Here is a 22,139-nt window from a genome sequence, read left to right on the forward strand (position 1 = left end):
ATGGCAACTGGTAAAAGGTATATCAAAAATCTTAGTATAATATTAACTTTTACAATATGTATCTACAATTCACTTGTTCCTCCCATTATTGCTCCTTCCAGAAACCTGGACACTCTCTTTTGGTGGCCTCAGGAATCTTTTCAACATTAATTTTTCAAGAAACGGAAATTTTGCTTTGAGCATTAAGACACATTATGGTTCTATAATATTTATTAAATGGCTCTTGAAGTACTTGATTTTTTAAAAGAATTTTTATTTATTTATTTACTTATTTATTGAGAGAGAGAGAGAGAGAGAGAGAGAGCATGAGCAGGGGGGAGGGGCAGAGGGAGAGGGAGAAGCCGACTCCCTGCTGAGCAGGGAGCCTGCTACAGGACTCGATCTCAGGACCCTGGGATCATGACCCAAGCGGAAGGCAGACACCCAACCGATTGAGCCACCCAGGCACCTGAAGTATTTGATTCTTGAAGCTAGAAGACATCTACATTGGTTTGAGGAGAGTTGTTATCTTCAAAAGTCTTTCTGTAAATCTGGAATAGAATAGATTCTTATCAAAGGGATAGTAAAGGAAAACAAGACAAATCCCATTTATTTTCACATTCTGATTTGCTTAATGCTTCTATTAAATTCACATCATGCATAAAGATTTGCTTTCACATTTGCTGAAGCCTGCATTATAGGCTGAGCTACTACAGAACAAGAATACAAAGGACTTAATATAGCCAGTTGGAATGGCAGGTTCATTGAGGCTTTCCAAGTTCAGAGTCATCATTGTTCATTCAATAAGCACATATCTGAATGTCTACTATGAATTCAGCATTATCCTGGGCACTACTCTTTAACCATCATGCATATTATTAAAAAATAAAGTGGAAAGGAAGTTTGTATTTCTGTAACACTACTACAGTTTTCTATGGTATCCATCAATCTCCTGAAAAATATTCACTGCTGATTTCTTTCATTTTGGCTTACACATATGTTCGGGTCTCTCCTATTCAAAGAACTTTTCCTTTGACACTGCTGTCCTCTTAATATCTCCCTTTAGTTCCAATATCCAACAGGATTTTATCAGTTCTCTACTGCATTTGACACTTGATAATCTCCTTGAAAGTTTCCTTTCCCTTGGCTTCTGTGACACTTTTAATTTTCCTCTTTCATCTCTCCACTTCCAAATCATTACCAACTCTCAAGGATGGCTCTAGTATTTGCACCTTTTGGAGATATCCAGTACTAGTGTCCTAATGGTAATAGCCCAAGTGGCCTCTTGGGCTCTATTTTATCCCCTACCCCTCCCCAGATACATTGTTGCTAGTTTTATTTTGCTAGATAAAACTATAAATCATGGTACTCTCTTCCTCAAAAACCTTTAATAGATTCCCTGTCCCTACTGAATTAAGCCCAAACTCTCAAGACTAGAATTCAAGGCCATTTATGCTCTGGCTTCAGTCTGCTTCTTCAGATTTCTATCCCATCACTTCCTGACACATCTTTTTCCAGATAAACTGTATTACTTGATGACCTCCAGAGTGACCTGATGCTTTCCTGTCTAATGCCTTTGCCGTTCCTTCAAGAATGAACAATCCGTCCCCTTTTTCCATTCCTGTACCCTATCAAATCTCTGCTTGTGGAAATCCTACGCATACCTCAAGGTGTGGTATATTGGCACTGGGAATTAGAATCTGTATAGCAGCTCACTGTAAAGAGTTCAAATACCACTCTTTTCATAAGAAATCTTCTTAGGTTCTCTCAATCAGATGAGCTCTCTTTCTTAGCATTTTATACTTCTTTGTTTTGTATCAGTTAGTACTTCCTAAGGGCAGGGGGGCATGGTGTCGAATTCATCTTTGTATAATTAATCTTTGTTTCCCTCACGGTACCTGATACACAGAAGGTGTTTAATGAGTATCTGTTGAATTGAATTAAGAGAGCTCAATTTTTAAAATACTAAGGATAGTAAGCTAAATCAATACTTGTTTTAGTAGGGCAAAGGCTAGAGCTCTAAAATTACTCACTTGCTAGATGCTTTAAACTTCCCACACTAAGATCTAAATAGCTAAAAGGGAAAGGTATAGAGTCTTACCACTCTTCTTGAGAAGTTCTCCTTTTCGGGATTTATCCAGGTTTTCAAGAAACTGTTCAAAAACTTTTATATAAGGAGCTAGACTGGTCTTCTTATAATCTAAATTATGAAGGCCATGCATTAGAATTAGCATTTTGGAAGCAAAAATAACATGACAGTATAATTTTAAGTTTCTTTAAAGAATTCTCTAGAACAACACCAACAAGAAAAAGAATTATCTCAAACAGTGCTGTCCAATATAATGAGAAATGTGTGGTTTAAATATTCTAGTAGCAGGGCGCCTGCGTGGCTCAGTCGGTTAAACATCTGCCTTCCACTCAGGTCGTGATCCCAGCGTCCTGGGATTGAGCCCCACATCGGGTTTCCTGTTCAGCAGGAAGCCTGCTTCTCCCTCTGCCTCTGCCTGCCGCTCCCCCTGCTTGTGCTCTCTCTCTCTCTCTCCGTCAAATAAATAAATAAAATCTTAAAATAAATAAATAATAGCCACATTAAAAAGGTAAAATTAATGTTAGTATTTTATTTAATCCAGTACATCTAAAATATTATCATTAACACATAATCAAAATTGAAATATTTTACATTCTCTTTCATACTAAGTCTTTGAAATCTAACATTTTGTACTTAAAATACATTTCCAACTCTCAAGGATGGCTCCTAGTATTTGCACCTTTTGGAGATAGCCAGTACTAGTGTCCTAATGGTGATTTAGATGATACATTATCATGAGAAATACTTGATCTATATTTAGATTTGAATTATAAAATAGACAGTGTAAAGATAGGCTCATATACCCAAATTTCCCAAACATATTTAAAGTTCTCCAATAATTGAATCAAATATCGGTTTTAAAATTTATTAAGAAAAAATTTTTTTAAAAACCAATCTTTTTTTTTCTTTAAAGATTTTATTTATTTATTTGACAGAGAGAGACACAGCGAGAGAGGGAACACAAGCAGGGGGAGTGGGAGAGGGACAAGCAGGCTTCCCGCGGAGCAGGAAGCCTGATGTGGGGCTCGATCCCAGGACCCTGGGATCATGACCTGAGCCGAAGGCAGACGCTTAATGACTGGGTCACCCAGGTGCCCCTATTTAAAAAAATTTTTTAAATATTTTAAAAGAGATTTATTTATTTATTTTAGAGAGACACCCCTTAAGATTTTATTTTTAAGTAATCTCTATACCCAACGTGGGACTTGAACTCACAACCCTGAGGTCAAGAGTTGCATGTTCCACCGACTGAGCCAGCCAGGCACCCGTATCAGTTTTAAAATTTAAATTAATTAAAATTAAATAAAAAAATCAGTTCCTTGTTTATACTAGCCACATTTCAAGTGCTTAATAGCCATATGTGGCTAGTGTATTAAGACAGTGCTCCTTGAAAATATCCAAACCACATGTACATATCTACTTTAGTAGTCAGCCTTTTTAGTATTAGACCAACAAAATCTATTGCTCTTTGTTAAGTCCCATACAATATTCTTTTCTTTAGAAATTGTGGCTTCAGTAACAAATAGTTTTACCAACACAGCAAACATTAAAAATGTGAAGTTAGGGCCATTCTACCTGGAGACAATCAGAAGTTTATAGTCACAGCGCCTTAAGTATAGGTATTCTTGGCCTTATATAAAAATTTTAAAATGTACACAACAAAATTTTGAATACAGAATCTTAATCATCTATTTAATTATACAATCTATAATACCCAATAGGGGAGAAAACCTGAGAACAAGATGAGATTTGGATTTCGGTAGTGTGCTATATCTGCATGGAATAGTCCTCGTAATAGTTCGTTCAAAAGAATAAAAAAAGAAATTATACTTAAAAAAATTTTTAAGGGGTGCCTGGGTATCTAAGTCGGTTAAGTGTCTGCCTTCGGCTCAGGTCACGATCCTGAGGTCCTGGGATGGAGCCCCACATCAGGCTCCCTGCTCAGCGGGGAGCCTGCTTCTCCTTCTCCCTCTGCCACTTCCCCTGCTTATGCTCTCTCTCTCAATAAATACACAAAACCTTTAAAAAATTTTTTTTAATAAACATTATCTGATGTACTTGGGACTAGAAAAGGAATCTTGATGAGGATATTAAGGATGAATATCTGAACTGTGGCAATTATGAAAGTACATTATATTTTGCCCTAAACTTTTATATATGAATTTTCTTACGATAATATAAAATGTATACCAAGGAAATAGTTTAGTTTGAGATCAGCCACATAATACTTTGAACCTTTAATTCAAGATTCTAAGCTCCCTGCATAAAGGTCTATATGTTTACTTCACCATTGTGGAATATGTAATAGGCATTCAATAATTACTTAAATATTTACTAACTACCTATTATATATTAAGTACTCTGCTAAATTCTAAAAAAGTATAAGCCAAACTCTTTGGTTTTAAGAAGTTGTTAAATGAACTGGAAAAACAAGTCCTAAATGCAGTAATAGAAAACAATATATAATTAAAAGACCAAAGGGGCATATTGATAATTATAAGGCCAAAGAATCCACCAGTCAATGTTGACCGAGGTGGCTGTGAAGTGGGTCTTAGAAAAAAGATATAATTAGGGGCACCTGGGTGGCTCAGTCGGCTAAGCATCCAACTCTTGGTTTCCACTCAGGTCATGATCTCAGGGTCATGAGATTGAACCCTGCGTCGGGCTCCACACTCTGTGCGGAGTCTGCTTGAGATTCTCTGCCTCTCCCTCTGCCCGCACTCCCCCTGCTCGTGCTCACACTCTCTCAAATAAGTAAATAAATAAAATCTTTAAAAAAGAAAAAGAAAAAAGATATAATTAGATAGGAGAGAATATTCCAGGATTTGTGAAGAAGGGCAGGAATAAACGGTACTAGTGTGAAAAAGGACAAAGGCTTAAAATCCAGAAGCTAAAGCGATAGTAAGGAACTTACACATCACTTATTCCAATCCCCCACCATCTCTAAAGCACCCCTGACTGATGCCTATTAGGCTATTTATGAATACTTGAAATGATAGGCAGTTTAGTTTATTTTTGAATAGTTATATTATAAAATTTCTCTATTTTTTTATTTTATTTTTTAAAAGATTTTATTTATTTATTTGTCAGACAGAGTGAGCAAGAGCAAGAGAGAGCGAGCAGCAGGCAGAGGGAGAAGCAGGCTTCCCACTGAGCAAGGAGCCCAATGCGGGACTCGATCCCAGGACCCTGGGATCATGACCTCAGCTGAAGGCAGACGCTTAACCAACTGAGCCACCCAGGCATCCCAGAAAATTTCTCTTTAAAATCTTTGAACAGGGGCGCCTGGGTGGCTCAGTTGGTTAAGCGACTGCCTTGGGCTCAGGTCATGATCCTAGGGTCCTGGGATCCAGCCCTGCGTCAGGCTGCCTGCTCAGCAGGGAGCCTGCTTCTCCCTCTCCCGCTCCCCCAGCTTGTGCTCTCTCTGTCAAATAAATAAATAAAATCTTTAAAAAATAAAATAAAATCTCTGAACAAAAGAAAAAGATGTCCATCAAGAGACAATGTTGTTAAAAAAAAATTGTGTTGAAGTAATATATGCATGTTGTTAAAAAAATAAAATAGTACTAACAGGTTGGAAAAAATAGCAGCTTCCTGCTCTAATTCTGACCTCTCCATCCTCTTGAATGGCAACCACTTTTTCTTTTCTAGCACCTACTTCTAACAGATGAACACTTCCCGTGATTAAAAATCCAAGGCCATTCTTCCTAGGTCTGTGGCTTTTGGGGGGAGGAGAAGTAGGCAGGTGTCAGAAAGCTAAGATCTTTTCTTAATTCTCAGTGTTTTGAAATTTCAAAATGATGTGCCTTGGTGCCGGTCTGTTTTCTTATTATGCTGACCCTTTTCTTTCTTTCTTTTTTTTTTTTTTAAGATTTTATTTATTTATTTGACAGAGAGAGACACAGCGAGAGAGGGAACACAAGCAGGGGGAGTGGGAGAGGGAGAAGCAGGCTTCCCGCCAAGCAGGGTGCCTGATGCTGGGCTCGATCCCAGGACCCTGGGATCATGACCTGAGCTGAAGGCAGCCGCTTAACGACTGAGCCACCCAGGTGCCCCAATGCTGACCCTTTTCAATAAAGGGCTCATTTCTGCAATGGTTTCCTATATAATTTGGACTTTTTTTCCCTCCCTGTTTGTTGTTTTTCTGAAACTCCCATAGTCACTTATTAGACCTCCTGAACCATTTTTTTTTTTTTTTTTTTAAGATTTTATTTATTTGTCAGAGAGAAATAGAAAGAGAGCACAAGTAGGGGGAGTGGCAGGCAGAGGGAGAAGCAGGCTCCCTGCTGAGCAAAGAGCCGATGCAGAACTCGATCCCAGGACCCTGGGATCATGACCTGAGCTGAAGGCAGACGCTTAACTGACTGAGTCACCCAGGCGCCCCTGAACCATTCTTCTAATTTTCTTTATCTTTTTCCTCCTTAAAATGACAACAACAAATTTATCTTTTTTTGTACTACTTTCTGGAAAATCTTAACTTTCCTTTTCTAACCCTTCCCCTGAATTTTGTTTTCTAATGATTATGTTTCTGATTTCTAAGACCTCTTTCTTGTTCTCTGAATGTTTCTTTTCATAGCATTCTGATCTTGCTTCATGGATGCACTATCTTCTCTTATTCTCTGAGGATATTACTTTTTTAAACAAAGGTTTTCAGGGTGCCTGGCTCGCTCAATTAGTAGAACATGTGACTCTTGATCTCGGGTTGTGAGTTTGAGCCCCATGTTGGGCATAGGGATTACTTTAAAAAAAAAAAAAAAAGGGTTTTCTTTGTTCCTTGCATTATCTGTTTTCTCTGAGTTCCTTTTTCCAGTTTATTCTGATTTTTCATGTTGGAGATGTTTTTCAATACTTTATTTTTTTAAAAGATTTTATTTACTCATTTATTTGAGAGACGGGGGAGGGGCAGAGGGAGAGGGACAAGCAGACTCCACGATGAGCACAGAGCCAGACGTGGGGCTCGATCCCATGACCCTGAGATCATGACCTGAGCCAAAACCAAGAATCAGATGCCCAACTGACTGAGCGACCCAGGTGCCCCTCAAATACTTTAGACAGAATGCTTGTAATCATTCTACAAACATTAATAGTGGAATGTACTATGTTTAGGTATTATGTTAGAGCTGGAATAGATGAAGTGATATTTGTTTGTTTGTTTTGTTTTTGTTTTATGGAGTGATATCTGAGCTTGGGTTTTGAAAGAAGGTAGCAACATTTGACCAAGAAAGGTCAATCAGAGATCACAGATCTGCACTGTGTTACAACAGTCACTAGCCACATGTGGCTATTTAAAATTAAATGAAATTGAAAATCAGGTTTCTCACAATTCAAGTGAAATGTGCCACACGTGGCTAATGAGTACCACACTGGGCAGTGCATTACATTTCTATCATCATAGGAAGTTCTATTGGCTCTGTAGCTATAGAGTGTCTCTTGGGTATTGGCCTATGAAGATTTGGCTTCTTCTTTTTTTTTTTGGAAGATTTGGCTTCTATTAGCAGAAAGATTTATAAATTCCCCAGCTCCTTCAAATTCTTGAATACACAATTCAACCACAGTTTAGATATATATTTACCCTAACACTCATCTGGATACATCAAGAACAAAGAACAAAAGCACTGCATACATAGTAGTTGTTAAATAAGTTACTGTTGAACCTAAGATTGTGAGAGTCAACTATCAACACAAATTGACGATTTAATCTTATAGTATAGATCCTGGCATTTAAATGTTGCTTAGTAATTATCTGTTAACTCAAATCGGATTCAACAACACCATTTGGGCTATTGATGAAGAAAGGACAGAAACATTGCTATGATATTATTTGTAACTGAGCTGGTTTCAGGATAAACATTGTATCCATTCTGGGCTGAATCCAAGGAGAATTAATTACTGGACTGACAGAAGGATGTCTTTATAAGAAAATTATGTTAAAGTGAGACTTCAATATATTAACATACCTCTGGTTCTATGTTTGATATCAGATTCGGCTTCGTTTCCCTCCTTTCCCTCATCATTAATGGAAATGGCATCCAATTCATGGCAGATGGAGCTACAAATAATAGAATAAGAGAATTTTTTTTTTTTTTTACTTTTTCACTCCATACTCAATGTGAGGCTCAAACTCATGACCCCAAGATCAAGAATCATATACCCTACCAACTAAGCCAGCTAGGTGCCCCAGAATAAGAGAATTTTAATTTTTTTTTTTTTTTTAAGTAAGCTCCACGCCCAGTGTGGAGCCCAACTCAGGGCCTAAACTCATGACCCAGTGATCAAGACCTGAGCTGAGATCAAGAGTTGGACGCTTAACCAACTGAGCCACACAGCACCCTAGAATAAGAATTGTAAAGTTGGTTCTTGGTCAATATTACTCAGTGTATGATAGCACAAGAATCCCACAAGATTTTCTGTGAAAAAATTGTGTGACCACCTATATTTGGGACATTCTAAAAATCACAATCTCTTCTTGGAGTTTTCCATGCATAACAGCATAATAAAAACTGGGAAATTTTGCAGTAAAGAACATTTTGTCTGTTTAAGTCGTTATTTCCCAAACTTACTTGAACTTACAATCTTTTTATTAGAGAACAGCAGCCTGTGTTATGTAGAACTCACTAGGAAATGTTGCTCTACTACGGCATCATCATATAGCCTCAGAGCAGCTGCCTCTCTGAAAGGGATCTAATTCAATCTACTTCAAATTCCGAGTAACAATCACAAACAAAAACGGAATGATCAATGATCTGGAACATACCTTATGGTTGGAACAGTAAATGGATCAAACTGGTCCACTTTCTGTAAATCAATAGGCACAGAAATACGACCTGTAAGAACCAAAAGTTATAAACTGATGATTGTAAAATATAATCCTATGTGTTATTTTGGCTAAATTTTAATCTAAGGCATAGAAAAAAGGGTTAGACTGGGGTGCCTGGGTGGCTCAGTCGTTAAGCATCTGCCTTCGGCTCAGGTCATGGTCCCAGGGTCCTGGGATCGAGCCCCACATCGGGCTCCCTGCTCGGCGGGAAGCCTGCTTCTCCCTCTCCCACTCCCCCTGCTTGTGTTCCCTTGCTCGCTGTGTCTCGCTCTGTCAAATAAATAAATAAAATCTTTAAAAAAAAAAAAAAGAAAAAGGGTTAGACTTATCTGTTAAAAACAATAGCTAAGGGCGCCTGGGTGGCTCAGTTGGTTAAGCGACTGCCTTCGGCTCAGGTCATGATCCTGGAGTCCCGGGATCGAGTCCTGCATCGGGCTTCCTGCTCAGCGGGGAGTCTGCTTCTCCCTCTGACCCTCCTCCCTCTCATACGCTGTCTCTCTCTCTCATTCTCGCTCTCTCAAATAAATAAATAAAATCTTTAAAAAAAAAAAAAAAAAAAAAAACAATAGCTAGAAATTACTTCCACATTAGCTGTGCTTTTAATTTCTCTTAAAAATCCAAAAAAATAAGGGTGCCTGGGTGGCTCAGTTGGCTAAGGGTCTGCCTTCGGCTCAGCCCATGATCCCAGGGTCCTGGGATGGAGTCCCACATCGGGCTCCCTGCTCCGTGGGGAGTCTGCTTCTCCCCCTCCCTCTGCTTGCTGCTCCCCCTGCTTGTGCTCTCATTCTCTCTGACAAATAAATAAGTAAAATCTTGAAAAGAAGACAAGTTAAAAAAACAAATAAACAACCAAAAAAATAGGTATGAAAGAATGTTGGGCTATTATCTAGTGCTCTTATCTCTACTTTTATTTCTATCTTCTTCTTCCTAATATCCTTTTATATGTAAGTACAGAATGATATCAAATTTAGTGAGTCCTGAAAATGAAATAACATAGATATAGTTCATTTCATTAACTTGGTTTATTTGCTGAGATCAGAACAGACACCTATATGTTGGGCATCTTTTTAAAAGATTTTATTTGTTTATTTGACAGAGAGAGAGAGAGAGAGCACAAGCAGGGGGGAGCAGCAGGCAGAGGGAGAGGGAGAAGGAGGTTTCCCGCTGAGCAGGGAGCCTGATGCGGGGCTCGATCCCAGAACCCTGGGATCATGACCTGAGCCGAAGGCAGACGCTTAACAACTGAGCCACCCAGGCGTATTGGGCATCTTTAGAAAGCATTTTGGAAATAAAATAGATAGCATTATACTACCCTTTCACAATATCCACACCTGGGATACCTCATAACATTCATTACATCTCAGAAATGAGATAATGAATCCAAAGAATGCCAGGTAAATAACAAGTAGAATAATTAAGAGAATTGGGAGTTGCTGTTTGAAGAGTAAAAAGACTGCAGCTACTTAATTAGAAAAAGGATATAATCAAAATGCATATACTTATGAATATATTTATTTACCCAAACCCTGAATTTTAGAATAAGGGCATACCCACTATAGCTTTAGAGTCAGGTTTAAAAAAATATTAAGAAATATATAATAAGCATTGGGTGCTATATGGAACTGCTAAATCACTGAACTCTACCTCTGAAACTAATACACTATATGTTAATTAATTGAATTTAAATAAATGAAAAAAAAAAGAAATATTAAGCTTATTACCCAAAGAAGCTGAAAACATATAGTTGATAGGTTCGGAAAGAGGCGATTCAAATATATGGACTAGAGAATCACTACAGATTATTAAAGGAAACTAGGCAACTTAGGAGAACTGAATGTGTGACAGACACTTTTCTAAGCACTTTACATTTTATTATCATTATTTTTTTATTAATTTTTTAAGGATTTATTCATTTGAGAGAGAGAGAGCACAAGCAGGGGGAGAGGCAGAAGGAGAGGGAGAAGAAGACACCCTGCTGAGCTGGGAGCCCGACATGGGGCTCGATTCCAGGATCCGGAGAACACGACTCAAGCCGAAGGCAGATGCCCAACCATCTGGGCCACCCAGGCGCCCCAGCACTTTACATTTTAGATCTTCACAATAACCCACTGAGGTAGGTACTATATTATCTCCATTTACAGATGAGAAAACCAAGGCACAGAGAGTAATTAGCCTAACATCCCACAGCGAGTGGCAGAGTTAGATTATAAATGCTAAAAAGGACAACTATATACAACTGTATATGTCTCCTGGTTGGATGAAGCAAAGTTTATGTCAATGTAGCAACTGTTATATTTATTTTAAAGTCAGTTTCAGGCCATCAAAACGTATCTAAGAGAAATGTGAAGGAGGAAAGCTAAAACTATGGAAAAAGAACTGAGGGAGGAGACATAGTGGGAAAAGCACAGAACTTTGAGGGGTTTTTTTTTTTTGTTTGTTTGTTTCATTTTTTAGATTTTATTTATTTATTTATTTGTCAGAGAGAGAGGGAAAGCACAAGCAGGGGGAGCAGCAGAGGGAGAAGCAGGATCCCCGCTAAGCAAGGAGCCCAATGTGGGACTCGATCCCAGGACCCTGGGATCATGACCTGAGCCAAAGGCAGACGCTTAACCAACTGAGCCACCCAGGTGTCCCAGAACTTTTGAGTTTTAAGAACTGAATTCTGTTCTTAGCTCTGACACAATTTGTTTTAAGACTGTGAACAAGTCACGTTAACCTCTTGGACCACTGTTTTCTCATCTGTACAAGGAGAGCTGTTGTCCTGTGATTTCTAAGTTCCTCTATAGTTCCAACACTAAACCTCAGAAACCCAGAGGAAAATTATTTATGTAGTGGAAACTCATTTGGTAGCTACTAATTGACAATTAAAAAATAACTTAGGTATTAGCTGATAGTCTTTCAACCTTTAATATCTCAGACATCATACGTATTCACACCCAGTGACATGTTTACTAAAATAAAAAATAACTCATTTTGCTTCTAGTTTTCTTTACTTTCTATATATTGTACCTGTTTTAGGATGAACACTAAAAGGGCTCTTCAGTAAATGATTGATTCCTTTGCTAACATTGATATCCAGCCGTGGAAAACAGTACTGGAGCATGATCTCCCATTCAAGCAAGGGTCCACATTTGTCATTTTTAGTATTATCCTAAAAGCAGATGCAAGTCTAGCATGAGGATCAGTAGGAACTTTTGAGGATTTCTTTAAGAGGTTAAAAAAATGGCTTTCAATGATCTTTAACTTACTAAGCAAAACAATTAGAATTTAATTAAGAATTACATTATTAAATTTATAACAGAGATTTCAGTGGAATATACCTGACAGCTGATGGCTTTCTTCAAATATTCCCAACGCTGAAGTGAATTGTGATGCTTCTGGAAGTTTTGCTGAAGTTTCTCATGAATTGGTGATGAATCATTAAGGAACACACACATTTAGAGCACATTGATGAACAACTTATTTTCAGTATGTATTACCACAAGGATATCAAAAGCTTCTAGAAAGTAATTATCATTTTCTAAAAAGCAAATATTAATTAAACACATATCCTTAAGAAATTCCCCTGTAAAAATATATAGTGATATGACAGAAAGAATGCCAAAATAACTATATGGTTTAATGTAAAACCTTTCCCTGGTCTGTACATATTTTGACTTAATGATCCAGCATTCTTTAAGTATCCATTAATTCTATGAGAATCAACTTCCAAAATGAGGAAATTTATTTCCAAAAAGGTCTCATTTCTTTTTTAAAGATTTTATTTATTTGACAGAGAGAGAGACAGCCAGAGAGGGAACACAAGCAGGGGGAGCAGGAGAGGGAGAAGCAGGCTTCCCGCAGAGCAGGGAGGGCGACACGGGGCTCGATCCCAGGACCCCGGGATCATGACCTGAGCCGAAGGCAGACGCTCAACGACTGAGCCACCCAGGCACCCCCAAAAAGCTCTCATTTCTTACTGTATTCCAGATAAGACATAATAAAATGCAGAAAAACAGGAGATGTTTTGTGTAGAAAGATTAAACTTATAAAAGTATATGAGAATATGTAGGCAGAACACATTTATAATACCATAGATCAATACATGTAGCTCATATAGAAATGGCCTTGGGAAAGGATATTTTCAGGAACAAGGGCTAAAATCTTATCCCAGCTTTCTTTATTTTCAAGAATATCTTGATCAACTAAGGCATATTCTTCAAAGTATTTTTTTATTATGTTTATAGATTTGCTGTAGGAATAACAATAGCACAGTCCTAATACTATTAGTAACACATACACCACATAGTTTTTCTTGCCATTTGGGAGGCTAGTGCTTGCTTCTATTAATTTTTTTTTTTTAATGAGCATATATTAGTCTAATAAGAAGACAAACAGAATTAGCTAACAAACAGAAATCAGCTATGTAAAATGGGAATAATGTGCCTTCAAAGGGTTATGAGAGTTAATTAAGGCATTCTAAGGGGGAAGAACCTAGTATAGTACCTGGCTCAGAATAGATATTCAAGAAATGTTTACTTCTTAAACTCTACAACTTAGCAGGTTAATAGCATCATAAATATGTAACAAGGGTAGAAAGCAACCAGGCCAGGACAACATAATAATACATCAGTAGTAGTGTGGGGGATAGAGTCTACAGTTCCTACTCTGAATTACTTGCTTTAACATCTCAACAATTATGTAGTGCTTAGCAGTTTGCAAACAGATTTCACATCTATTGTTTCATTTATCTTTGCCACAACTCTGAGAGAGATGGAGCAGATGTTGTTTTCCCCATGATACATTTAGGGAAATAGAGGCTCTAATATTTTGTCAGGGTCTTAGGAAGCCACAGAATAGAGATTCTTACTCATTGCAATGCTCTTTTCACCTAGAGAAGTAGTGAATTTAGTGGAAAGAGTATGGGTTTTGAATTTAGGCAGATTAGGACAAGAATCTTAAAAATTTAACAATTGTGTGGTACCAAAGAAATTATACAATCTTTCTAAATCCTACTTCAACTATAAATGGAGATACCATCATGTCCCTCATGAAGTTGTTAAGACCAATGAGAACATTTGTAAAGCACCTATCATGAATACTGCAGCATGAAAGAGCCATTCAATTAACTTTAGCTATTATTATCTGTAAAATGTTACCCCAATAGAGAAAATTGGTAAGAATGTAATTCTAAAAGCACAAGTAGGTAAATCAGACACAACTTAAACTGCGTGGAGTCTTTTCCAACAGACCTGACAAAAGGGTGAATTTTTTCACTTAGGTGGACTTTCTTTTTAACGTCTTGACCACCCTGAAAAAGAAACCATCAAAAAAGAACTTCATGTATATGACACAAATGAAATAAATTTTTTTATGTGTTCTAAAGATATTGATTAAATTCTGTCAAAATATAGAAGTTTAGATGGTATTTTATATAGTCTCAATACCTGTAACTTTCTGGGTTAACTTTGCTTGACATAACTGAACCAGAAAAGTAATTTTCCTTTTGCTACAAAGGAGGATACTTACAGCAAAATATGAAAGATTTTTTAAAAATGTAGCTACTATGATTATTTGATCTGCTGCTAAGATCATCTACTCTGGAATGTGGATGCTATAAAAGATAGTTTCATTTTTTTCACTAAACATTTCAGGCTTGATAACATCTAGCAAACAAAGAAATGTGAAGTATTATTGAGATCTTACCTTTACAAGACTCAAATACTCAACTATCCCAGAACGTACTGCAGAGGACAATTTTCTAACTGATTCATCACAGACCCAACAATGAACACCTCTCCTTCCAGAATAGACCCAGAGACGATGCTTAAATCCAAAGTCCTCTGAGGAGAGGAGAAATAATAGGTTTTAAAATCTATAAATAAATTTACAAACTCCTGGTTCTTGCTTACTTCCTTGGCTTCATTTTTACCTCTTATCCACATGTACTCACCTTAACTATACTAAATTATGTGTAGTTTCCTGTGTCTCCCATGGTCTTGCCTTCATGTCTATACCTATCCTATTCTCTCTGCCAAGAATTTCTTCATGCCCCAGCATTTCCATTTCTCTTCCTGACCAATTGCCGTTTATCATTTAAGACCCCATCTAGGGATATTAAAAAAGTTAATAAATTTAAAGTGTTTAGAACAGTGCCTGGTACATAATAAGCACCCTGTCTAAGAGTTAGCTATTTTTTTTTTTCCTTTTCTTAAGAGTTAGCTCTCGGGGCACCTGCATGGCTCATTTGGTTAAGTGTCTGCCTTGGGCTCTAGTCATGATCCCAGGGTCCTGGGATCGAGCCCCACGTCAGGCCCTCTGCTCAGCAGGAAGCCTACTTCTCTGTCTCCCTCTGTTTGCCACTCCCCCTGCTTGTGCTCTCTCTGCCAAATAAATAAATAAAATCTTTATTTATTTATTTAAAAAAAATTTTTAAAAGATTTTATTTATTTATTTGACAGAGAGACAGCGAGAGAGGGAACACAAGCAGGGGGAGTGGGAGAGGGAGAAGCAGGCTTCCCGCTGAGCAGGGAGCCCGATGCAAAGCTGAGCAGGGAGCCCGATGTGGGGCTCAATCCCATGACTCTGGGATCATGACCTGAGCCGAAGGCAGACGCTTAACAACTGAGCCACCCAGGCGCCCCAGTAAATAAAATCTTAAAAAAAAAAAAAAAAGAGTTAGCTCTTTTTAGTGTATGTGCTGCTGAAGCAAGGACAAAAGTTACCTTTTCTTTTTTTTTTGAGAGAGAGAGAGAGCGAGTGAGCGTGCATGCACAGGGGCGGGGAGGGGCAGAGGGAGAGAGAGAATCCGAAGCAGGCTCCTTGCCCAGCCTGGAGCCCAGTGTGGGGCTATATCCCAGGACTCTGAGATCATGACCTGAGCTGAAATCAAGAGTTGGAGGCTTAACCAACTGAGCTACCCAGGCGCCCCGAGAGTTAGCTATTTTTAATATCATTATCATCCTTATCATCACCTTTTCTGATCCAATCTCTTTCCATTCCTGTATGCACTCCTGCTGTTCTATATCCCCATGGCACCCTGTGCATATTACTAATCTAAATATAATCCTCAATTTTATTTGTCTCCTTCTTAGACTGTATAACCTACTTGAGGCGATCATTATCTTTCATATTTCCCTCACCTAGGACAGTTTGTAGCACACAGAGCTGCTGACTGATTTGGGAAAAAATTCACTGGTTTGATCAACAGCTTTATTAGAGTTTCAACTACAACTTTATTCTAATCATCTTTTATTTTCCAGCCATATGTTTCAAGGAAACATGTTAGAAATCTATGAGATTTGATTATAAAATGGTATAGATAGACAAATACTCAAACAGATTCTTGCATCTGACCCCACTCAGACACTGCCAATACTTGCCCTTCAATGCTCGGTCGATTATGCGTATGGCCATCGTCATGAGGGTCCAGCACTTAGAACATATGTCTGCAGAACTGGAGGAGAGGCATCATTATTCACTGTCAGTGATATCACCCACCCTACCGGCAGGGCATGTAGTGCTTACCTACAACATCTCCTCACATCATCATAGTCTGTCATGTCAATGTCAAACACCAGTTCTTTTTCCTGAGCCTGGAAAGCTCCCAGCTTCACTGTATTGTGTTGATTGGGCTGTAAGGAGAAAATATCATTCAGTTTTGATAAGAGCTGTCATGTTGCCAATTATGCTATTGTCTATCCACACAAAGAAAGTGGCCAAAGAAGAATGAAAAAACCATAATATAATGCCAACTCTACTCAGTTAAAGTTCATTAATTTGGATTCTATACGTCCAGAATTGATGACAATGTAAATTTCATCTACCTAAAACAGGTTTTGATAAATATATATTACCACAGATATTTGTTTTTTACCAGTTCTACTGAGATATAGTTGATATGTAACATTGAATAATATTTGTTAATCAACAGAAATCATAAGAAAGCTTTTTTAGGTTTCTGATAAGGAAAAGTACATGCAAATAATTAATGCCCTATTGTTTTAAAGACCTTTAATTATTACTGGACATATAAGTAACAAAAATGTATTTAAAAATTTTCAATAATTCAGAAGATCTCAGTTTGAACTGAGCCTTTGGCTCAACCTGTAAGTAGCCTCCTTTGAGGCTAGGGGCTACCTGGTATATAAAGCAGACTGAATACAGATACTTATCTTGCTCTTTCCAGACCTGCACAAAAATGATAGTAAAGGTTTTCTTAAGAAATGCATTAAGTCTTTTAAAAAAGGATCACAGGGAAAATTTTTTTTTAAAAATAAAAAAAAAATTAAAAAGTACGAGAGAGGAGAAAATACCACCATAATTTTTATAAGAATACCCATAAGAGCTGAATCTTAAGCTCTCAGTAAGGAAAGATAAGAAGCAATCCAATTTACACCTCAGCACGCCCCAAAAACTCAGGTGACAATGGGTATCCCGGGGGGGGGGGGGGAGAGAGGTAGTGGTGAAGCTAAGATTAAAAATAGGAGTATCAGTTAAAAATCTGCTTATGAAGCAGTTAGTTCCCCAGATTCCTCCATTTACTGAGCAGAGCCAGGTGACTATGCTTTCATTTTCCTGGTAAAGACACCTGAATTATTATCTGGAGAACTTCAAACAGTGGGTCTCTCTGGACTGGGATGGGGGGTAGGAACAAAAGGCACAGTTGAAGAAAGTGTATTGTACTGACATACAGGGGATTAAGTGGACATCTACGTGTGGAAAGTTAAGACCCCTCTCCCCCACTTCTATATCCTATCACTGCCACCCCAGGCAGGAGACCAGAAGATTCCTCTCTGAAGAATCTGATCAGGAATGTCAGGCACTATTATAGGCTCTGGAATAGAAGATCAGTGATCAAAACAAAGATCTCTGTGCTAGTGGAGTTTTCATTCAAGCAAAGATCTAGAGAAACTGACGTTGGAGCTTCTTCCCCCAAAAATGGCCCAGCCAGATCACCCTGTAATAAAGAAATCTCAGCCATGTATACACAACTTCCAATCAGCTTTTTTATACTCTATTTTTAAATATAAACAGCATGCAAGAAATTATCAGACTTATGAGGAAAGCCTCTAATATGAAAGAGGAGAAAAAACAGGAAAATAAAAGCAACTTTGAGAAAACAGACTGTACAACAGAAAACAAACTATCATTGATATCCTCAGAAAGATAAGACATATCAATAAAAAAAGTACAAGATGCTCTAAAAAAATTCTTGGAAATTAAAATATAATAGCAGAAGTGAAAACCTCTGAGGAAATTCCTCAGCAAGTAGAGCAAAAGAACAAAAAAATAGAAAATAGGAGGAAAAAAAAATAATTGGTGGACCAGTCCAAGACACATAACATCGGACTTTTGGATTTCTAGAGAGACCAAAGAAAAATTATAGATAGAAAAAATTGTATTTAAGAAAGAAAAGATAGGTGTGGGTGCCTGGCTGTTTCAGTCGGTAGAGCATGACTCTTGATCTCTGGGTTGTAAGTTTGAGCCCCATGTTGGGTACAGGGATTACTTAAAAATAAAATCTTTTTTTTTTTTTTTTTTAAGCTTCAAAATAAAATCTTAAAAGGAAAATTTCCCAGCATTGAAGGACATGAGTTCATGATCATAAGAGCCCATCAAGTATCTAGCACAATAGGTGAAAAAGATGCACGCCAAGGCACATCATTGTGAAATTTTAGTACATTAGAACAGAGGGGATAGGTAGAAAATCCTAAGAGCTTTCAGGTCCAACACAGTGGAGCAAGAATCAGAATGGCATTAGTCTTCTTAACAGCAACACTGGAAACTAGCATATCATGCAAAATTCTAAGGGAAACTGATTTACAAACTCAACCATTAGTTAAGCATAAAGGTAGAATGAAGTCATTTTCCAGATACAGAAAGTGTCCAATATTTTCTTTTCCATGCACCTTTTCTCTGGAAGCTCCTGGAAGATGTACTCTACCTTAAAGAGCAAGTAAACCAAAAAGAGAACAAAGGATTTGGGCAACACAGGATCCAAAATGGGAGAGAGATGAAAGGAAACCGGGGTGATTACAAGACCATATTTATCCATGAGGCTTAGAGAGAGCCATCAGTCCAGGCTGGAGGTCAGAAAGCTGCCAGTGAAATTTCTTCAGGATGAAACTGACAAACTACCTGATGGATCTGAATACATGGGAGATTTAGACAATTGGTAAGAAGTCTGGGGTTGAGTTAGTGATCTAATCCTGATTTTTAATCTCACAAACATATTAGGACATGTGGAAATGGGAAGGTAAGCGGTGAGGTTAAAAAAAAAAAAAAAAAAAAGCTAAATCCTTATCTGCCAGAGTAGAAGGTCAGTAGATAATGCTTAAAATGGAAAATGAAAGAAATATTAAAATGTTATTTACACACAAGGGGCAAATACCTTAAGAATCAGCTAAAAAGAAAGTAGTTGCGGGGCGCCTGGGTGGCTCAGTTGGTTAAGCGACTGCCTTCGGCTCAGGTCATGATCCTGGAGATCCAGGATCGAGTCCCGCGTTGGGCTCCCTGCTCAGCAGGGAGTCTGTTTCTCCCTCTGACCCTACCCCCTCTCATGTGCTCTCTCTCTCTCTCATTCTCTCTCTCAAATAAATAAATAAAATCTTTAAAAAAATAAAAAAATAAAAAAAAAAAAAAGAAAGTAGTTGCCTCTGGGGAGCAGAAAATAATGGGAGTAGGAGACCCTTAAAAAAAAAAGCCTGGGGCACCTGGGTGGTTCATTCAGTTAAGTGTCTGATTTTTGATTTTGGATCAGGTCATGATCTCAGGGTCACCAGGTCGAGCCTGGCGTTGAGCTCCATGCTGTGCGCAGACTGCTTGAGATTCTTTCCCTCTGCCTCTCTCCCTGCTGGGCGTGTGCACTCTCTCTCTCTAAAATAAATAAATAAATCTTAGGAAAAAAAAAAGAAAAAGCTCCATACAAAAGCTATTATCCCATGAGTGTGTTTCTCCCCCCATGTGTGTGTATTTTTTTTTTTTAGATTTTTTATTAAATTTATTTACTTGAGAGAGAGAGAGAGAGAGGGTAAGCAAAAGCAAGAGAGAAAGCACGAGCAGGGGAGAGGGGCAGAGGGAGAGAGAGAAGCAGACTCCCCACCGAGCAGGGAGCCTGACACAGGGCCTGATCCCAGGACCCTGGGACCATGACTGGAGCCGAAGGCAAAAAGCAGATGCTTAACCAACTGAGCCACCCAGGTGCCTCTCCCCCACCCCTTGTGTGTATTTTTAAGGAGAGAAAGAAGGGCAATTTTGGTATGTTCATTCATTCATCAAATACTTATGGTGTACTCTCTCTGCCAGGCACTATTCTAGACATTTAGACTATATCAGTGGCAATGGGTAAGAGGAGTGGCAGGTTGCAGTAGGCCTCACTGAGTGAAGACTTGAGGAGGTGAGGGAAGGAACCAAGGAGATATCTGGGGAAATGGGTTCTGGGCAGTGGAAACTGCCTGAGCAAGGGTCAGTGTGGCAGGAGCAGAGTGAGTGAGGGGGAGAGAGGGGCTTTTACTCTGAGTGAAATGGGAGCCACTAGAGAATGGTTTTGAGCAGAGGAACCACACAATCTAACTTGTTTTAAAAGGATTGCTCTGGCAACTGTGTTGAGAATAGACTCTGGAGTCTATAGGAGCAAATTGTTAGGAAGTTTTTACAGTAATTCAGATGAAAGATGATGAGGATGGTAGTAGCGCTGGTACCAGTGGTTGGATTTCAGATACTATTTTGGTAGAGCTAAAGAGATTTCCTAATGGAATAGATATAGGAGTATGAGAGAAATAGAGGAATCAAGAATAACTCCATGGGGTGCTGGCCTGGCTCAGTTGGTAGAGCATGTGACTCTAGATCTCCGGGTCACATTGGATATAGAGATTACTTAAAAAACAAAAATAATAAAATAAAAAAATTAAAAAACAAAAACAAAACAAAATAAAACACCTCCAATGCTGGAAGACAATGTAATTCTTTTAAAATACGCTCCTTTAAACCATGCTGACTTCCTCATTTACTCTTTTGGCCAGATACTCAATATTTTTGTCCCAGTGAGAATACAACCAACTCACTTCCAAATGATTTCCAGTCAGTAATGTAGAATATCAAAGAACAAAAAATATCGCAATCTACTTGCAAAAAGTTAAAGTGGGACTCAACTAGAATAAACTCTAAAAATTTAACCTCAAAACAATGGGAGCACCAATCCGTTCTTGGTTTAAACAACAAAACTAAAATACATAAAAAACCGATTTCTTACTCTGTGGGAATATACCGCGCCTATATCAATCTTGTATGGATTCATTTTCTGCATCTCCTTTTCCAGATCACTCTGGTTGTTGAAGGATTGATAGCGAATGTAAATATCATCTTTCAATGTGAATGAAAATTCACGGTGTTGAAAGTAATTCTTTATTACTGCAAAATAAATATACAATTTTAAAGTTAATTTGGTAATTTACTCAGCTCAGGGCATTAAAACATTAACCAATGATAAGATATTTTTAATGAGCCCTCTGTGCCCAACACTCTGTTACACGTTAAAAAGAAAAAAAAAAGACCTAGTCCCCAATCTGAAGGGGCTTACCATCCTGCATCTGATAGGAAAGTAAAAATGAGGAAAAATATGCAGAAATATTTTAAAGATGTAATGTCCCCTGTCTCTCCTCGGTGGACACTACTAAGTTCAGCTGCGAAGAGTTCAGTACCTCTCGTCTCCGGGAGATGCCCCGCTGTCCCTGATACAGAACACGCCTCTGCAGCTTCAAGCTACGACCCGTAATCTCCCTGGCTCAGGCACCGCGGTAGGTAAACGGGGCACTGAATGTGAGTCCCACCACGTAGTGGTAGGAGCAGCGGCTCTTTACTGTGTGGCCGGAGGCTGGTTACCGTAACCTCTCTCGGCCCATTTATACCTCTGAGGTGGTGGGGAGGGCTCGAGATAATGCGCGAAGGCGCCCGGCACAATGCCTAGCGCACAGGAGGCACTTCATATTGTCGTTCCAAGGTACCCTCCCAGAACCTCCTCGCCCTCCCCGCCGAACTACCCACTCCGCTCCCGGCTTCCATCACCTCCGCCATAGTTGAGCCAACGATAGTACTGGGCGTAGGGAAAAAGCCTCCGGTAGTAAAGCTTAAGCAGCTCAGGCAGCTCGGCTGGGTCAAACGTCTCCATGGAGCGCGGGACTCAACGTCCGCAGTATTACGGCAAGAATTGGCGGGAACCACACAGCCGGAGCCTCTGACACTGCGCAGGCGCGCTGTGCCCGCGGTCCGGCGTCT

General features: G+C 38.7%; 2 protein-coding genes across 2 annotated transcripts in view; both read right to left on the reverse strand.

The window, feature by feature from the left end:
* The window catches only part of ATP5F1B (ATP synthase F1 subunit beta), a 151,397-nt gene that overhangs the window by 82,696 nt on the left and 46,562 nt on the right, over positions 1–22,139 (reverse strand). The window lies entirely within an intron of this gene.
* On the reverse strand, positions 288–22,129 carry PRIM1 (DNA primase subunit 1). The gene is made up of 13 exons (XM_078076142.1): positions 21,930–22,129; positions 21,118–21,275; positions 16,392–16,498; positions 16,247–16,320; positions 14,571–14,707; positions 14,117–14,175; positions 13,007–13,116; positions 12,206–12,294; positions 11,895–12,036; positions 8,823–8,892; positions 8,026–8,117; positions 2,081–2,179; positions 288–530 (listed from the first exon to the last, which is right to left on the reverse strand). Exons 1-13 carry the CDS (start codon positions 22,030–22,032, stop codon positions 511–513), a joined length of 1,260 nt encoding a protein of 419 aa, XP_077932268.1. The 5' UTR covers positions 22,033–22,129; the 3' UTR covers positions 288–510.

The sequence above is a fragment of the Halichoerus grypus genome, chromosome 6, assembly GCF_964656455.1.
Source record: "Halichoerus grypus chromosome 6, mHalGry1.hap1.1, whole genome shotgun sequence".
Taxonomy (NCBI): Eukaryota; Metazoa; Chordata; class Mammalia; order Carnivora; family Phocidae; genus Halichoerus; species Halichoerus grypus.